The sequence below is a fragment of the Triturus cristatus genome, chromosome 9 (assembly GCF_964204655.1).
Source record: "Triturus cristatus chromosome 9, aTriCri1.1, whole genome shotgun sequence".
Lineage (NCBI taxonomy): Eukaryota > Metazoa > Chordata > Amphibia > Caudata > Salamandridae > Triturus > Triturus cristatus.
In genome coordinates, this window is record NC_140592.1 from 426557723 (window position 1) to 426570951 (window position 13229).

A 13229-nucleotide genomic window follows, 5' to 3' on the forward strand; every position below is an offset into this window, starting at 1 on the left:
CTAAGTCGCATGTTCTGGGTTGTCTATACATTGGGACCGCCGAGCTAAATCTCGGATAACGAATGTGACACTAAGCTAGTCGGATAAGGGGTTCTTAGTTCTGAGGGGAGTTTCTGGTACACCACAATTCTCTAAGGTTCTGGTTTCCTGCGCATAGTTCTGTGCATACGCAGAATCCCTACAACAGGCCTTTCGAATCGCCGGGCATGGCCCACATAATGTATTCTGTCTGTGTCCCCTGCTTCGTCATCAGAAGATAACTCAGCTGTTTCGTGCGGGCTTCCTTCATGTGATGCTATTATTGCCTTCCGGATTTTGGTCAACATGTTGTCTGTTTGGCCTGATTTATCATGCTGACCGGCATCTATGCGATCACTCCAACCAGTATAACAACGGTCTACATCACCATCACCTTCGTCTTTTTCTCTGATCAGACAATTAATTAGGAAGCGAAGGATATAGTTCTTAATAATTACCTTTCTATTTTGTACGGCTTCTGCTATACATTCAGGACCTTCCCCTGTTCTTATGAACGTGTACATTTTCTTTAGATGTCTATCCATATCTGGTAATTTTTCCAAATCTGCGACTGCTCGTCTAAGCCGTAATGAAAACACGAGCATTCTGCCCTTTCCTGGATCTGGGTCATATATACATTCGGAGATTGCTACTTTTACTGTCGGCCCTCCTCCTGATGTTGCCCCGGATCCCCCCCTCCCCGCCGTCCTCGAGCTCCTGGAGCTGTTCTTGTGTTGGGGTGCAGGGAAAATTCCGTCCACGTATGATGGTGGGGGTTCCTCTAGGTAGTTGTTAATGAACGTGTCGGATGCTGTTTGTTTTATTTTTCGGGGTACTGGCGGTGGCACTCTAACTAATTTTTCTACTGGGGCCACTTTTGCTAGTTCCTCTGAAAGGACGTCAGTATTTCTTTCTCTTTCAGCCTGCTCTCTTTTTACCCGCTCCCCTTCTTCCTGTAATTTTTCTTCCTTTGCTTTTTCGGACTCCTGTCTACTTCTCTCTGCTTTGTGGAACTCTTTCTCTGTTCTTCTATGAGATTCCTTGCGCCATAACTCAATGGCATCCTTCTGAGCAGGTCTAGATTTTCTCTTCCGTATCTCTTCCTCTACCTTCATGATGCATTCCGCATCCCACGTTCCCGTAATGGGCCATTTATACTTTGTCTCTAAATCCTTCGTGTAATCCACCCAAAGTTCTAAAAACAACACGGCATCTAAACCATGCTTACAGTACATGAAATGTCCAGGTGTGTCTCTAGGCGGAATGTTAACTGGTTCCTCTAGTACACCTTTCCTGGTACCTATCTTACGCAGTTTCGAAAATAACGGCATGTTGGAATGTAACCGAAAACAAAAAAATCACAATGAACAAAAAAAACCCAAAATCACAATTCAGCAAACTCACACACAAACCTGACACATTTAATCCTAACTGAACCTAACTTAAGACGATAACATTCATACAGCTATATCGGTGCACCTGAAAATTTGGCCTCTAAATCTGGAAACATTAATTCTTGAACGCATGCTCTTGAACATACCGGTCTCACAAGTGAGACACGTCTTTACCGTGTTCATTAAATGAACCCGTCATGATTGCAACCCCCATGAGAAACTCACCGGGAAGCAGAACTTGTACTTGAACTTGAAGGCCTCGGAAACTTGACGCTGCGCAGGGAATGGCGTATCTTAGGTGGATCTCTTGAAACCTCGGACACAGCTCTCTCGCAGGTGGGCTCTGGGTCGGGACGATCCGCAATCCTCACCGCCTCGTATGGATGCCTGGTCGCAGTCCGTCTCCTTCGTTGGCCTGAGGGAGTTGGCGGGAAAACCCGCGTCGTGTACACTCGAAGAACGTCACGGCTGTGGAAGGGGGCAAAACTGGACCTTCATCTCCGGCGCATGGGGAAGGAGATGCGTCCCTGTTCGGGCGCCATTATGTCGTAAATAAATTATTACGAGTTTCTGAATTTCTAGATATCAATACAATTATACATGAAGCAAAAGGCTGAGTCCGTGGTATCAGGTTCAAAAGGGCTTTATTCAAATAACTCGAGTTATAAGGAGAATAGTTCCATCACCACGAGGGATCAGGACCAGGGTTCTCAAAAAGGTATTCTCAAACTTTATTCACAGAGTACAGTATATATATGTTTGTAATAATATACGTAAGCAAGAGCGCTTCAGGCGGAGCAAGAGAGAATGAGATAAGAGCATGTGGGCGTGTAAGTAGGCGTGAAGGTGGGCGTCCACTTGATGATAATAGGTAAGTGTCATAGGTGGGTGGATGCCTAGAGGGGGTTGCGTGATCAGCTGGAACTTTACTGGAACTTTGCCTTACTTGTGCTCAACTCGAGCATGACGTGTAACTGACGTGGGGAAGGGTTGCTATGCAACCGGGAGTCTGGAGTCTAGAAGTGAGGCCTTCAGTGTCAGTGTGACCAGCACATCTCGTATTATCTGATATCTAAAGTTTGGAGCAGGGACTGATTCGTGACATAGGTTGCCCATCACCAAGGGCCAATGTGGCATTTATTTCTTCGTTTACTGCTGAAGTCTTGCACGGGGGCTATGGGCTTTTCACTGACGTGAGCTTTGTAATCACACAAAAAGAGACAGAAAGGCTTTCTCCTTTGCAGATGTCATGTTTATCCCTCCTTCTCCAGGCAGGAATGTGGTTTCGGTAGGAGTAAGCAGATAACCGTGCTCAATACTGTCTCGGACAGGGCCCCTTTGGCTGAGGCCCAAGTGTGCAAGGCCAAGGATACGCAGCTACAGCTTTCAGAGCGTTCTGAGGCCTGAAGCCTCTTTTCGGCTCTGGCTGGGCCACAATAATGGAAAGGCGGGAAAACATGATGCAAAACGTGTAGGCCTCAGAGCAGATTTGTCGTTTCTCTCATGGGAGACTGGATTATGGCAGGCCACGTTATAGCATGAGCATCATGATAGACAGGCCATGGAGGGGAAATACGTAGGTGACATGTATGTGCACATGAGTGTGGGGGAACACACGGGGACACATAGGCCTCATGATATTTTATTTTCCTCAGTCCCACTGTGCTTCCCCTTGTGCTGCTGGTGCTCCTCAAAAGAGGCTGTGTGTAGCAGCGGCCTCACCGCAGGCACGGGCCGCCACTGCTTCAGTTGTCACCAGTGTGCAGGGACCCACCACCAAGCCTACGACTTTCAGCTGCCAGATGTGTCGATCCTGGGAGCTAAGGTGGCCCCCGGTGTCCAGGCTGAACCTCTGCCGTGGGGCCAGTAATATGTGGGTTCACCCAAGGGCAGCACTCCGCGCCTCCGGTAATCTCCTTACTCGGCCCAGCCACCAATTGCCACCTCAGCGGGCCCATGTTGCGCAGCTCACTCTATCCAGCTGCTGAGGAGTCAGATGCACCACCCTGGGGGGAGAGGGCCACTTGAACTACCCAGGCTGCACTCTCACCTCCGGGGCTGTCCTGCTGCCTTGTCTGCTCTTCCGCTGCGGGGTCGATCACTCAGCACCTCCTAGAGCCATCACTGTGTGTCCGTGGTGCGGCCATCTCGCAGGGGTTTTCTCATCGGAACTGGCGCTTCCGACCGGTCGGGTGTCCCCGTGATCGCGCAGACGATCACGACTATCAAAAGCGCGGGCTCCGCGCCTGCACGCCTCCACCGCCACAGGATCCCGGAGCTACAGCGGCTGCTCAGCACCAGATTCCGCCTTTCTCACCGGGTGTACAGGGTCTGTCTGTGTTCCGGGTGGACTGAGACTGCGATCTTGTTACCGGTCTCGAAGCCGCTGATAGATGCAATTTATCGGCCTCGGCGAGCAGAGCCCCAGAAGAACGGTGCTACTACGCTGTCATCTTGGCCATGGCCCCTCACACAAATATTTTTAAAGGGCAGACAGTTGTCCCAGGGGCCACTGCCTGCCCTTAAAAAATGAAACAGAAAAGATAAATTCTTATTTAATGCATCCTGTTTTCCATTAAAAACCAGACATGGAGGTCTGCTGACCCCAGCAGGCCACCATCCCTCAGAGTGCCAGCCATTCCTAATGGGGTCGCAAATTGCGACAGCCTCATTAATATGCATGAGGCATGTAATTAGCGACCCCATTGGGAATCACAAGCAGTGTCTCAGACACTGTTGTGCTTCCCAATTGGCTAGTCGCAAGTGCAACGCAATTTGCGACTCGCTAATTGGCGAGTCGTACATCTGGCCCATCATGTTTTCAACCACGTATTCAACAACAACAAACAATTATTATTGAGAAAAGTGAATTAGCGGCACGGATATGGCTGATGGATAAAAAGAGGACACTACCAGGCAGCTCAATTTAACTCAGTGCTCGGCCTCCTCTCACTGCTACATGGGTAACAACAAGCATGTATACCACTTTTTGTTCGCCCTTTAATGAAGCAAGGGCTTTGCAGTGACGACAGCAGCTATGCAATAAGGGCCCCTGGAATTACCAATAACTACAGCCAAATGGGGGGGGGGAGAGAGAGCCTGCGTGCATCTGTGTGGAGAGAGAGAGAGAGAGAGAGGATGCATGATTGTAATCATCTACTGCAAGATGCTACGGAGTGATCCAAGGCATGATGGACCCACTTTTGATGCATTGGCTGAATGGGGCTGAGCCAAAGTCATTCTCTAAAGTTTACTGTTGGACTTGTTTTCTCTTTTTGTGTTGACTTGAGCTCTGGTAACATCAGCAGCCAGCACACCATCAGAGAATAAGGAAACCTACAACACGCTACACATCGTCCATGGCATGCACCCGCGACCTGAGCACACCCATTAAAACAGCCTATAAAAACATACAATATGCACAGTGACAAATTTGTGTTTTTTGCTTTTCATTTGACAGACGTTTCTATGTATAAGGTACCACTTATAAACACACCTTAGCAAGCACAAGTTTTTATTTTTATTGAAGGAAGAAATATGTATGAAAATATACCTTCGGGATAGTGAATCCTCTGAACTGTGTGTCTTGTACCACAATGTGTGGTACTCCCATTGGAAAAATGTCACTGTATCGTTGAACCTCGTGAATAACAGCATCTGTATAGGGCATCTTAATCCTATCCTCAATAGCAGGCCTGCGGATTCTGCCAATCACTTTATCAATCTCCTCGTGAATCTTGTCTGTTGGTAAATGGTCCATGTAAGAATTAAGGCATGTTGAGAAATACAAGAAGAGCATTTTGTGTGCTGTGTGGATATGCAAGCATATTTACTAGGTAGTCTTAATAGTAAACCATTTTTGAATCATCAAAGAAGGTGCCCAGAAAGGAATTTATGGTGCCCTTTTGGGATCAAAAACCTTGTGATTTGCAAAATGACGGATTTCAAGACTGTAAAAATCCTTTTGCGAATGAGAATCGTGCTGGCCTCGGAGGGAGTAGGCAGTGGTTCAAGATACCTCTGCCTGCTCACCCTTAGGTTTTCCAAAATAAAAAATCAAATGTATTTCAAAAGCAGCGCTGAATCTTTAAAGAAGCACCGACTGCTTTAAAAAAATAAAGTTTTTCATTTTGGAATGCAATCATAGGCAGGCCACCATCGCAGTGACTGCATCCAATCATCCAATCACAGGGGCTACCAAATTTCACCCAGCCTATTGAATATTAATTAGGAAAGACCTTATTTGATCCTCCGGCAATTCGGCATTTGGTGAACCGACCTATTAGCACATAGGTTGGTTCGCAAAATACTATTCCATTCACAAAAAGTCAGTGAGCAATTTTAAAAACCTTTTTGGGAATGGAATAGTACATCAGGTTATTCTTTCCATAAGAGGCACTTCGCCTATTTTTCGTTTATCTATCTAAGACAGTCATCAACATATGCGTACATAACCAGCACATTCGTAAAAACAAGTAAAGAGAAACATATCCGTCTATATTCTGTCCTACCACCTATTAGTTGGCAATAAATAATAAAAAAATAAGATATATATTTTATCGTCGACCATGGAATTTTGGTGGATCGTGTTAGGGATGCAGGACTTCAGGCTTCAGCTCTCAGCTGGATTATGTCCTTCTTGGAGGATCACTCCCAGTCAGTCCACCTCTCCCACTTTACTGCACCTAATGTGAAGTCAACTTGCGGAGTGCCACATGGATCATCATTATTGCCCCACCTGTTTAATCTGTATCTATTCCCTCTGATTCTGTCCTTAAGAAATATAAATGTGAGCACATTTCATTATGCAGATGATCTGCAACTAATATATACCATGTGTAGAGAGCCACTCGGGCTCTCCACTACTATGTATCTATATTGCACACGCATCCACCCACCCCGAGGGCGGGCTCGCCCGAGGGGATAAATAAAGGTGGGCGAGACCGCACGGGGTCTCTATGGTGTAGCCCAGCAAAGTACTCACTGTGTATTGTCCTTTACTCACGCTGCGGTAACTGCAACCCTGGGCCTGCACTTATACACTGGCGACGAGGCCGGTCGTACCTGTGCATGTGACGCTGCTGCTGATGCCTGCAGAGCGAGCGGAGCCCACCAGCGCTGCTCGTGCTCCCTCCTCTTCTCTCTCGCTGCCTACGGTGCCCACGTCTGTCCGAGGCCTGCCGTCGGCGGAGCCCACCCGGTTGCTGGTTCGAGCTCGCCTTGAGCCACTGGTGTCATCGTCTGTGAGTCCCGGTGAGTGGCAGGCATCGCGCGCTTCCCGGAGCTTCCTGGCGGACTGCCTTCGGCGAGGGGGCCTTGGCAGGGTGCCCTTCGTGCTGCCTGCCTGCAATTTACTCGTCTTGCTGCTCGCTGCTGATTGGAGACTCCCCGGGGGGGAGGAAGACGGTCGTGAGCGCGAGGGGAAGACGCCCAGGCTCCAGCAAACAACCAGTGGCTGCTGCATTTCCAGGACTTGGAGGACAGCCATCCAACAAGCATTGGCAGTTGCAAATCCAGGCCTGGGAAGACCTCATTGTGTTTCACCGCGCCTGAGGGCCAAGAGAGGGGAATACTCACACCCCATCAGGACTTGCGCTCCAGCACAAGCGTTCCTCAGGCTGCCCCATGCCCCACCATGTCCACACCGCCGGCTACCGGCGCTGGCACATCGCAGGGGAGTGGACCCGCCGCAGTGGCGGTCAACAATCTGCCGCCGCCTTCGGTGGTCACCCACACGGCTGTAGCGCCGTTACCCCCCTTCAGCGAAGCATCGGACCCATCTACCGCCGCCCCGCGCTGGAAAGCATGGGTGGGTCGTTTGAATCACTACTTTCGAGGGACCCGAGAGACGGACGGAGCAGTGAAGAGATCGTTACTCATTTACTACGGAGGGGCGGAAATCTACGAGCTATTTGACATGCTTCCATACGCCGGGGAGGATGACGACTACGACGCCGCAGTTGCGGCGCTGAACAAGCACTTCGATCCCCAACTGAACCCGGACTTCGAAAAATTCAAGTTCAGGAGGGCGTGTCAAACGGACGCAGAGTCGGTGGACATGTTCTACGCACGGCTGCGCCGGCTGGCCAGCACGTGCCCGTTCGCCGATCAGAGGGCGGAGATAAGGGATCAAATCATTCTGGGTTGTCGCTCCAAGCTCCTCCAGAAGCTGATCCTCCGGCAACCAGGAATCTCGCTAGATGACATTCTCATTCTGGCCCGGTCTCACGAACTATCCGATGCCCGGGCGGAAGAAATGGAAGCCGCCCTCCACACTCCCGTGGCGGCGGGACCAGGGCTCAAGAGCGTGCCCATCAAGGAGGAAAGGGTTGAAGTGATACTACAGCGGCCTCCCGCACCTCGCTCGACGCCCAAACCCGCAACGTCGGGCCTGTGTGGCTACTGTGGGGAGGACCACCCGGCGACGGCGATCTGCGGAGCAAAACGCAAGACGTGCTCTCGCTGTGGGAGGATGAACCACTACGTCCGGGTGTGCCGAGGCGGACGCTTCCGGCAGCAGTCCACGAGGCCAAAGTCTGGACAGCAACAGGTGCGCCAGATCGAACACGAGGATCCTCCACTCACTGACCGATCCTACCGCCAGGCACACGACCCGGTGTATGAGGACGAGGACGACGAGGTATTCGCGGTATCGTTCGTCGGCAGGATAGGCTCCCGGCGGCGGCCGCCGCCCATGTGCTCAGTCTCCGTGGGCCGTGCAGAGATCCAGGCCCTCATCGACACCGGTGCGTCCGTGAACGTCATGGACTCGGACCAGTATGATCGACTATCTCCAAATCCCCCGCTGGCGTCGTCGAAAGCAAGAATATACACATATGACGGGACGGATCCACTTCCGCTCCGTGGCGTCATTACCACCACTGTCGCCAGCGGAGGATACTCCACGCAGACGCAGTTCTATGTCACAGAGGGCAAGAAGGGGACGCTGCTCAGCTGCCACACAGCTGAGGACCTGGGCCTGGTCTTCTTTGCAAATCAAGTTCATGACTCCCACGCAGAAGACATACTTCAAGAGTTCCCGGCTCTCTTCACCGGCCTGGGCAAACTGAAGGGCAAAAGGTTCAAACTGCATATAGACTCCAACGTGAGGCCAGTAGCATTGAGACACCGGAGGGTACCGTTTAGCCTGCGCCCGCAGGTGGAAGAGGAGCTGAGGAAACTCGAGGAACTGGACGTAATCGAGAAAGTGTCTGGCCCCACGCCCTGGGTGTCCCCGCTGGTTGTGGCGCCCAAGCCCAAACAGCCCGGAGCCATTCGGCTGTGTGTCGACATGCGGTTGCCCAACACCGCGGTGAAGAGGGAAAGGCACATCACCCCCACGATGGACGATATAGTGGCTGATCTCAACGGGACCAAGTGGTTCTCGAAGCTAGATCTCAATGCAGGATACCACCAGCTGGAACTGGACCCTGGCAGCCGTTACATAACGACCTTTTCAACCCACGTTGGTCTCCGCAGATACAAGAGGCTAAGTTTTGGCGTCTCCTCTGCGGCAGAAGTGTTCCAGAACGCCATTCGAGAGTCATTGTCAGGACTGCAAGGGGTGATCAACCTCAGTGACGACATCCTGGTCTACTCCACCACCCTGGAGGAGCACCATGCTCACCTGAGGGCCACGCTTCGACGGCTGGAGGAGTGCGGGTTGACCCTGCACAAAGCAAAATGCTCGTTCTACCAAGACCGGGTGGACTTCTTCAGGTACACCTTCACGCGTGACGGACTGTTGGTAGATCCGAAGAAAGCGGAAGCCATCAGAGCGGCACCCACACCGCGGAGCCCGACAGAGGTTCGAAGCTTCCTTGGAATGGCGACGTACTGTAGGCGGTTCATTCCCCGACTGGCCGCGCTGTCGGAACCGCTGCGCACCCTCACGCGCCAAGATCGCCTGTGGGAGTGGACCCCGGAAGCTCACAAAGCGTTCCAGGAAATCAAGGAAGGGCTCCTCGATAAGACCATCAAGGCATACTTCCACCCGCGACGGAAAACGGAACTGGTGGTGGACGCCAGCCCGGTGGGCCTGGGGGCCGTCCTCCTGCAGGAGCACAGCTCAGAAGTGTGGAAGCCGGTGGCATATGCCAGCAAGGCGCTGACTGACACGGAGACGAGGTACGCCCAGATTGAGCGAGAGGCACTGGCAATCAAATGGGCGTGCCAGCACTTCCATCTGTATCTCTGCGGACAGGACTTCACCGTGGTCACCGATCACAAGCCTCTCATCGCCCTGTTCACGGGATCGACGAGGCTCGCCCCGCCCCGAATCGAAAGGTGGGCCGTCCAGCTGCAAGGGTACCAGTTCAAGGTGGTGTACCGGCCAGGGGCCCACAACCCCGCGGACTACCTGTCCAGACATCCGAAGCCAAGTCTCGAGGCTGGAGTGCAGGAGGACACAGGCAACACGGAGGCGTTCGTGAAGATGGTGTCCCAAGGAGCCTGTCCGAGAGCAATGACCCTGGATGAAATCGGCATAGCCACACGGGAGGACCCCACTCTGACCAGAGTCTGCAAGGCGCTAGATCGTGAAGGATGGACTCATTTCCTCGACGGGATTCGGGCCCTGCGGCCGGAGGTCAGTCATGCTCGTCAGCAGCTGTGGCATATCCGGAACGAGCTCAGCGTGGGGGACAAAGATGTCATCCTGAGGGGGCGGCTGATAGTGGTCCCAGAGAGCCTCCAGCAGAAGGTTCTAGCCCATGCGCACGTGGGCCACCAAGGCACGGCCAAGACCAAGGCAAGACTCTGAGACAAGGTATGGTTCCCAGCGATGGACACCAAAGTCGATGAAATGGTCAGACAGTGCCATGCCTGCACCATCACAGGGGGGATCCAGCACCCGCCCCGGTGATCACTGAGGAAGCGAGCGCGTCGCCATGGACGCAACTCAGCATAGACTTTGGAAGTTTTCTGGATGGCCGGCATATGATGGTTCTGGTCGACTCTTTCTCCAAGTTCCCGGTAGTGGAAGTCATTGCATCCACCGCGTTTCCCCACGTCAAGAGGGCCCTGGATCGCGTGTTTGCAACCCTGGGACTGCCCGAGGAGATCAAGTCGGACAACGGGCCCCCGTTCCAGGGGCGGGAGTTTCATGAATACCTGGCGAGTCAAGCCATCCGGCACCGGAAAGTCACACCCCTGTGGCCACAAGCGAACAGGGAGGTGGAACGGCTGATGAGGATACTCAACCGGGCCCTGCGGATTGCCGTGGAAGCCGGGGATGATCCGGAGGCAGCCCGAAGTCAGTTCCTGGGAGTATACCGTCAGACCCCCCATAGCACCACCAAATGTGCACCTGCGCATCTCCTGTTCAGAAGAGCCCCGGGAGACAGTATCCTGACGGATCCCGCCTGGACCCCCGCAGAGCGAGATGATGTCGCCATTCAGGCCAGGAGGGAGTTGACCAACCAAAAGGCGAGTGAAGCACGCCGAGCCCAGGACACTGGGCTCAAGGCCGGAGACAGCGTGGTCATCAAGGACCGGCACCCGGTTTGGAAGTTCCGAACACCCTATGAACCCGAGACATGGACAGTGACGGGGGTGCAAGGGACCATGATCATGGCACGTCGTGGCCAGCAGGCCATCACGAGAAATGTGTCCAGCTTCAAGGTGGTGCCGGAGACGGGCCGCGAGGTCGAAGATCCTGATCTGGCTCAGGGCGGGGCCCTGGCAGGAGATCCAACGCCTCTCACCCAAACAGCTGCCCCTGTGGCCGGTGGCCGAGCGCCCGAGTCAGGTGAGGAGACTGGCCAGAGGTCTGGGAGTCAGGACAGTGGGGCGGGTGAGTCTGGGACTCTTTTGCAGGACAGGTCACTCGATCCTTACTCCAGATGCCCGAGATACGGGCTACGCCCCAATCCGGCGCCTAGCCAGAGACTAAGAGACTATGTATAGACTTGTTCCCAAAGTGTGGATCGTGTGTGGGCTGTATAGCTAAAACAAAGGAGGGATGTAGAGAGCCACTCGGGCTCTCCACTACTATGTATCTATATCACACACGAATCCACCCACCCCGAGGGCGGGCTTGCCCAAGGGGATAAATAAAGGTGGGCGAGACCGCACGGGGTCTCTATGGTGTAGCCCAGCAAAGTACTCACTGTGTATTGTCCTTTACTCACGCTGCGGTAACTGCGACCCTGGGCCTGCACTTCTACACCATGGACAACAAGCCTGATTCCTTTTCTGAATTCCAATATGCCATACTGCACATCGGCAACTGGATGAACGGCTACCATTTCAAGGTAAATCCAGAAGGTGTTGAGTGCTTTGTGCAGCCCTTCTTTATTATAACAGGTGTTTTCATACACTTAGCACACATAGTCCACTTCTGGAGGGGGCTGCGAGGAGTCCCCGAAACCTTGAGCCAACGCCCCAACAGGGGAATGAAGCTGCAGAATGAAGCCCTGGTTTTCCACCACAGATAACGATGGTAAGTCTGGAGATGCTCTATTCGTGTCTCTGGAGGGCCGCCCTGCATCCGGAAACATGCAGAGATGGTATCTCCCCTGTAATGACCTATAGTATGGAAAAAATAAACTTGTTGCCATAAAAATCTCCTTCCTGCTGATCAAGTTTTCAGGTGGAGGAAAAGCAATGTCCCATTTTCCTTGTTTCAAACTGTAGCTGCAAGTATGCCATGGAACCTCCTTTCTCTAAGATTGCTGATTATGAAAACAAGCATTGAGTTGTAAGAACTCAACTGGAGTAAGTTATCACATTTCAGCAGCTACATCTTTTATTCATTACAGGTGATTACAGACCTAACAACTCAATCAATCAATCAAAGCTTTATTCGAAATCACAAAGTAAATCATAAAAAATACATATTTCATCCATGAGAAAACATTGAAAAAAAAATGCAGTTTTAAAACAACGTGCAAAATTCTTCAGTGTAAAAAACAAGAAGCTTAAAATATTAAAAAGACTGACATCACAGCACAATCATATGTTTACTATTTACAGTTGCTTCCTATAGGTGATGACAGCAAGCAGGAAATGTGACATTACTATACAAGCAAAAATGTTTGTTAACATTTGTATATACATATACGCCGAGCGACAAAATCTGAAACCCAACTCTAATAGCAAGGGTTTAATGAATTTCTGTCTCAACCTTGAGAAGTGTTTACAGAAAAGCACGGTATGCATGGTATTCTGAGGTGAGATGTCATCGCACGTGCAATTCTCAATGTCAAGTGACCAGTTGTTAGCGGTAGGAAAGCTAATTCAATGGTGGAAGATATCCAGCCGGAAAGACACTGGCTAGATATAGTTGCATATGAAAATTAATCAGATTATTTGATTCCTCAACACGGTTGGTTTACAGATTTAAGATGCTAATCTGATTTCTTCCAAAAATGAAATAAATTTCAGTTTCAAGGCTTTCCTCTGCACATTGGCCAGGCTCTTGGGGAGAGTAAAATAATCAGGATAACCAAGATTTATTAAAAAGTTATGCACATATTTGAGCTACGGGATATTAAAAACATTTGGGGATTTTTGCAATCGGCGATTATGGCTCGATTTAAAGTAGTATGTACAGATGACCATATTTTATGCCATAAAAGGACTGGCTGGATTCTAATCAGGTCTGCTATGTAGGGGGCACCTAGTTTGGTGTGACACACATACGTAGGTCTACTTTTCGGGAGAGCAAGGAGAGACCTAAGAAAGACATTTTCTTCAAGCTGTACTGCATCAATCTTTCCATGCCCCCATAGCTCAGCCCCATGCATAGCAGAGGATCTACACTTAGCATTGTAGATTGTTATCATCTCCTTTGGGTGTTTAAAGCCAAGCTTTCTG

General features: G+C 51.2%; 1 protein-coding gene across 2 annotated transcripts in view; it reads right to left on the reverse strand.

The window, feature by feature from the left end:
• LOC146798087 (cytochrome P450 2G1-like) overlaps positions 1 to 13229 on the reverse strand; it is a 299091-nt gene that overhangs the window by 64708 nt on the left and 221154 nt on the right. For both annotated transcript variants that reach the window (XM_085625307.1, XM_085625306.1), the window contains exon 7: positions 4966 to 5153. In XM_085625307.1, coding sequence (XP_085481433.1) covers positions 4966 to 5153 — 188 coding nt within the window. The remainder of the gene's footprint in view (positions 1 to 4965; positions 5154 to 13229) is intronic.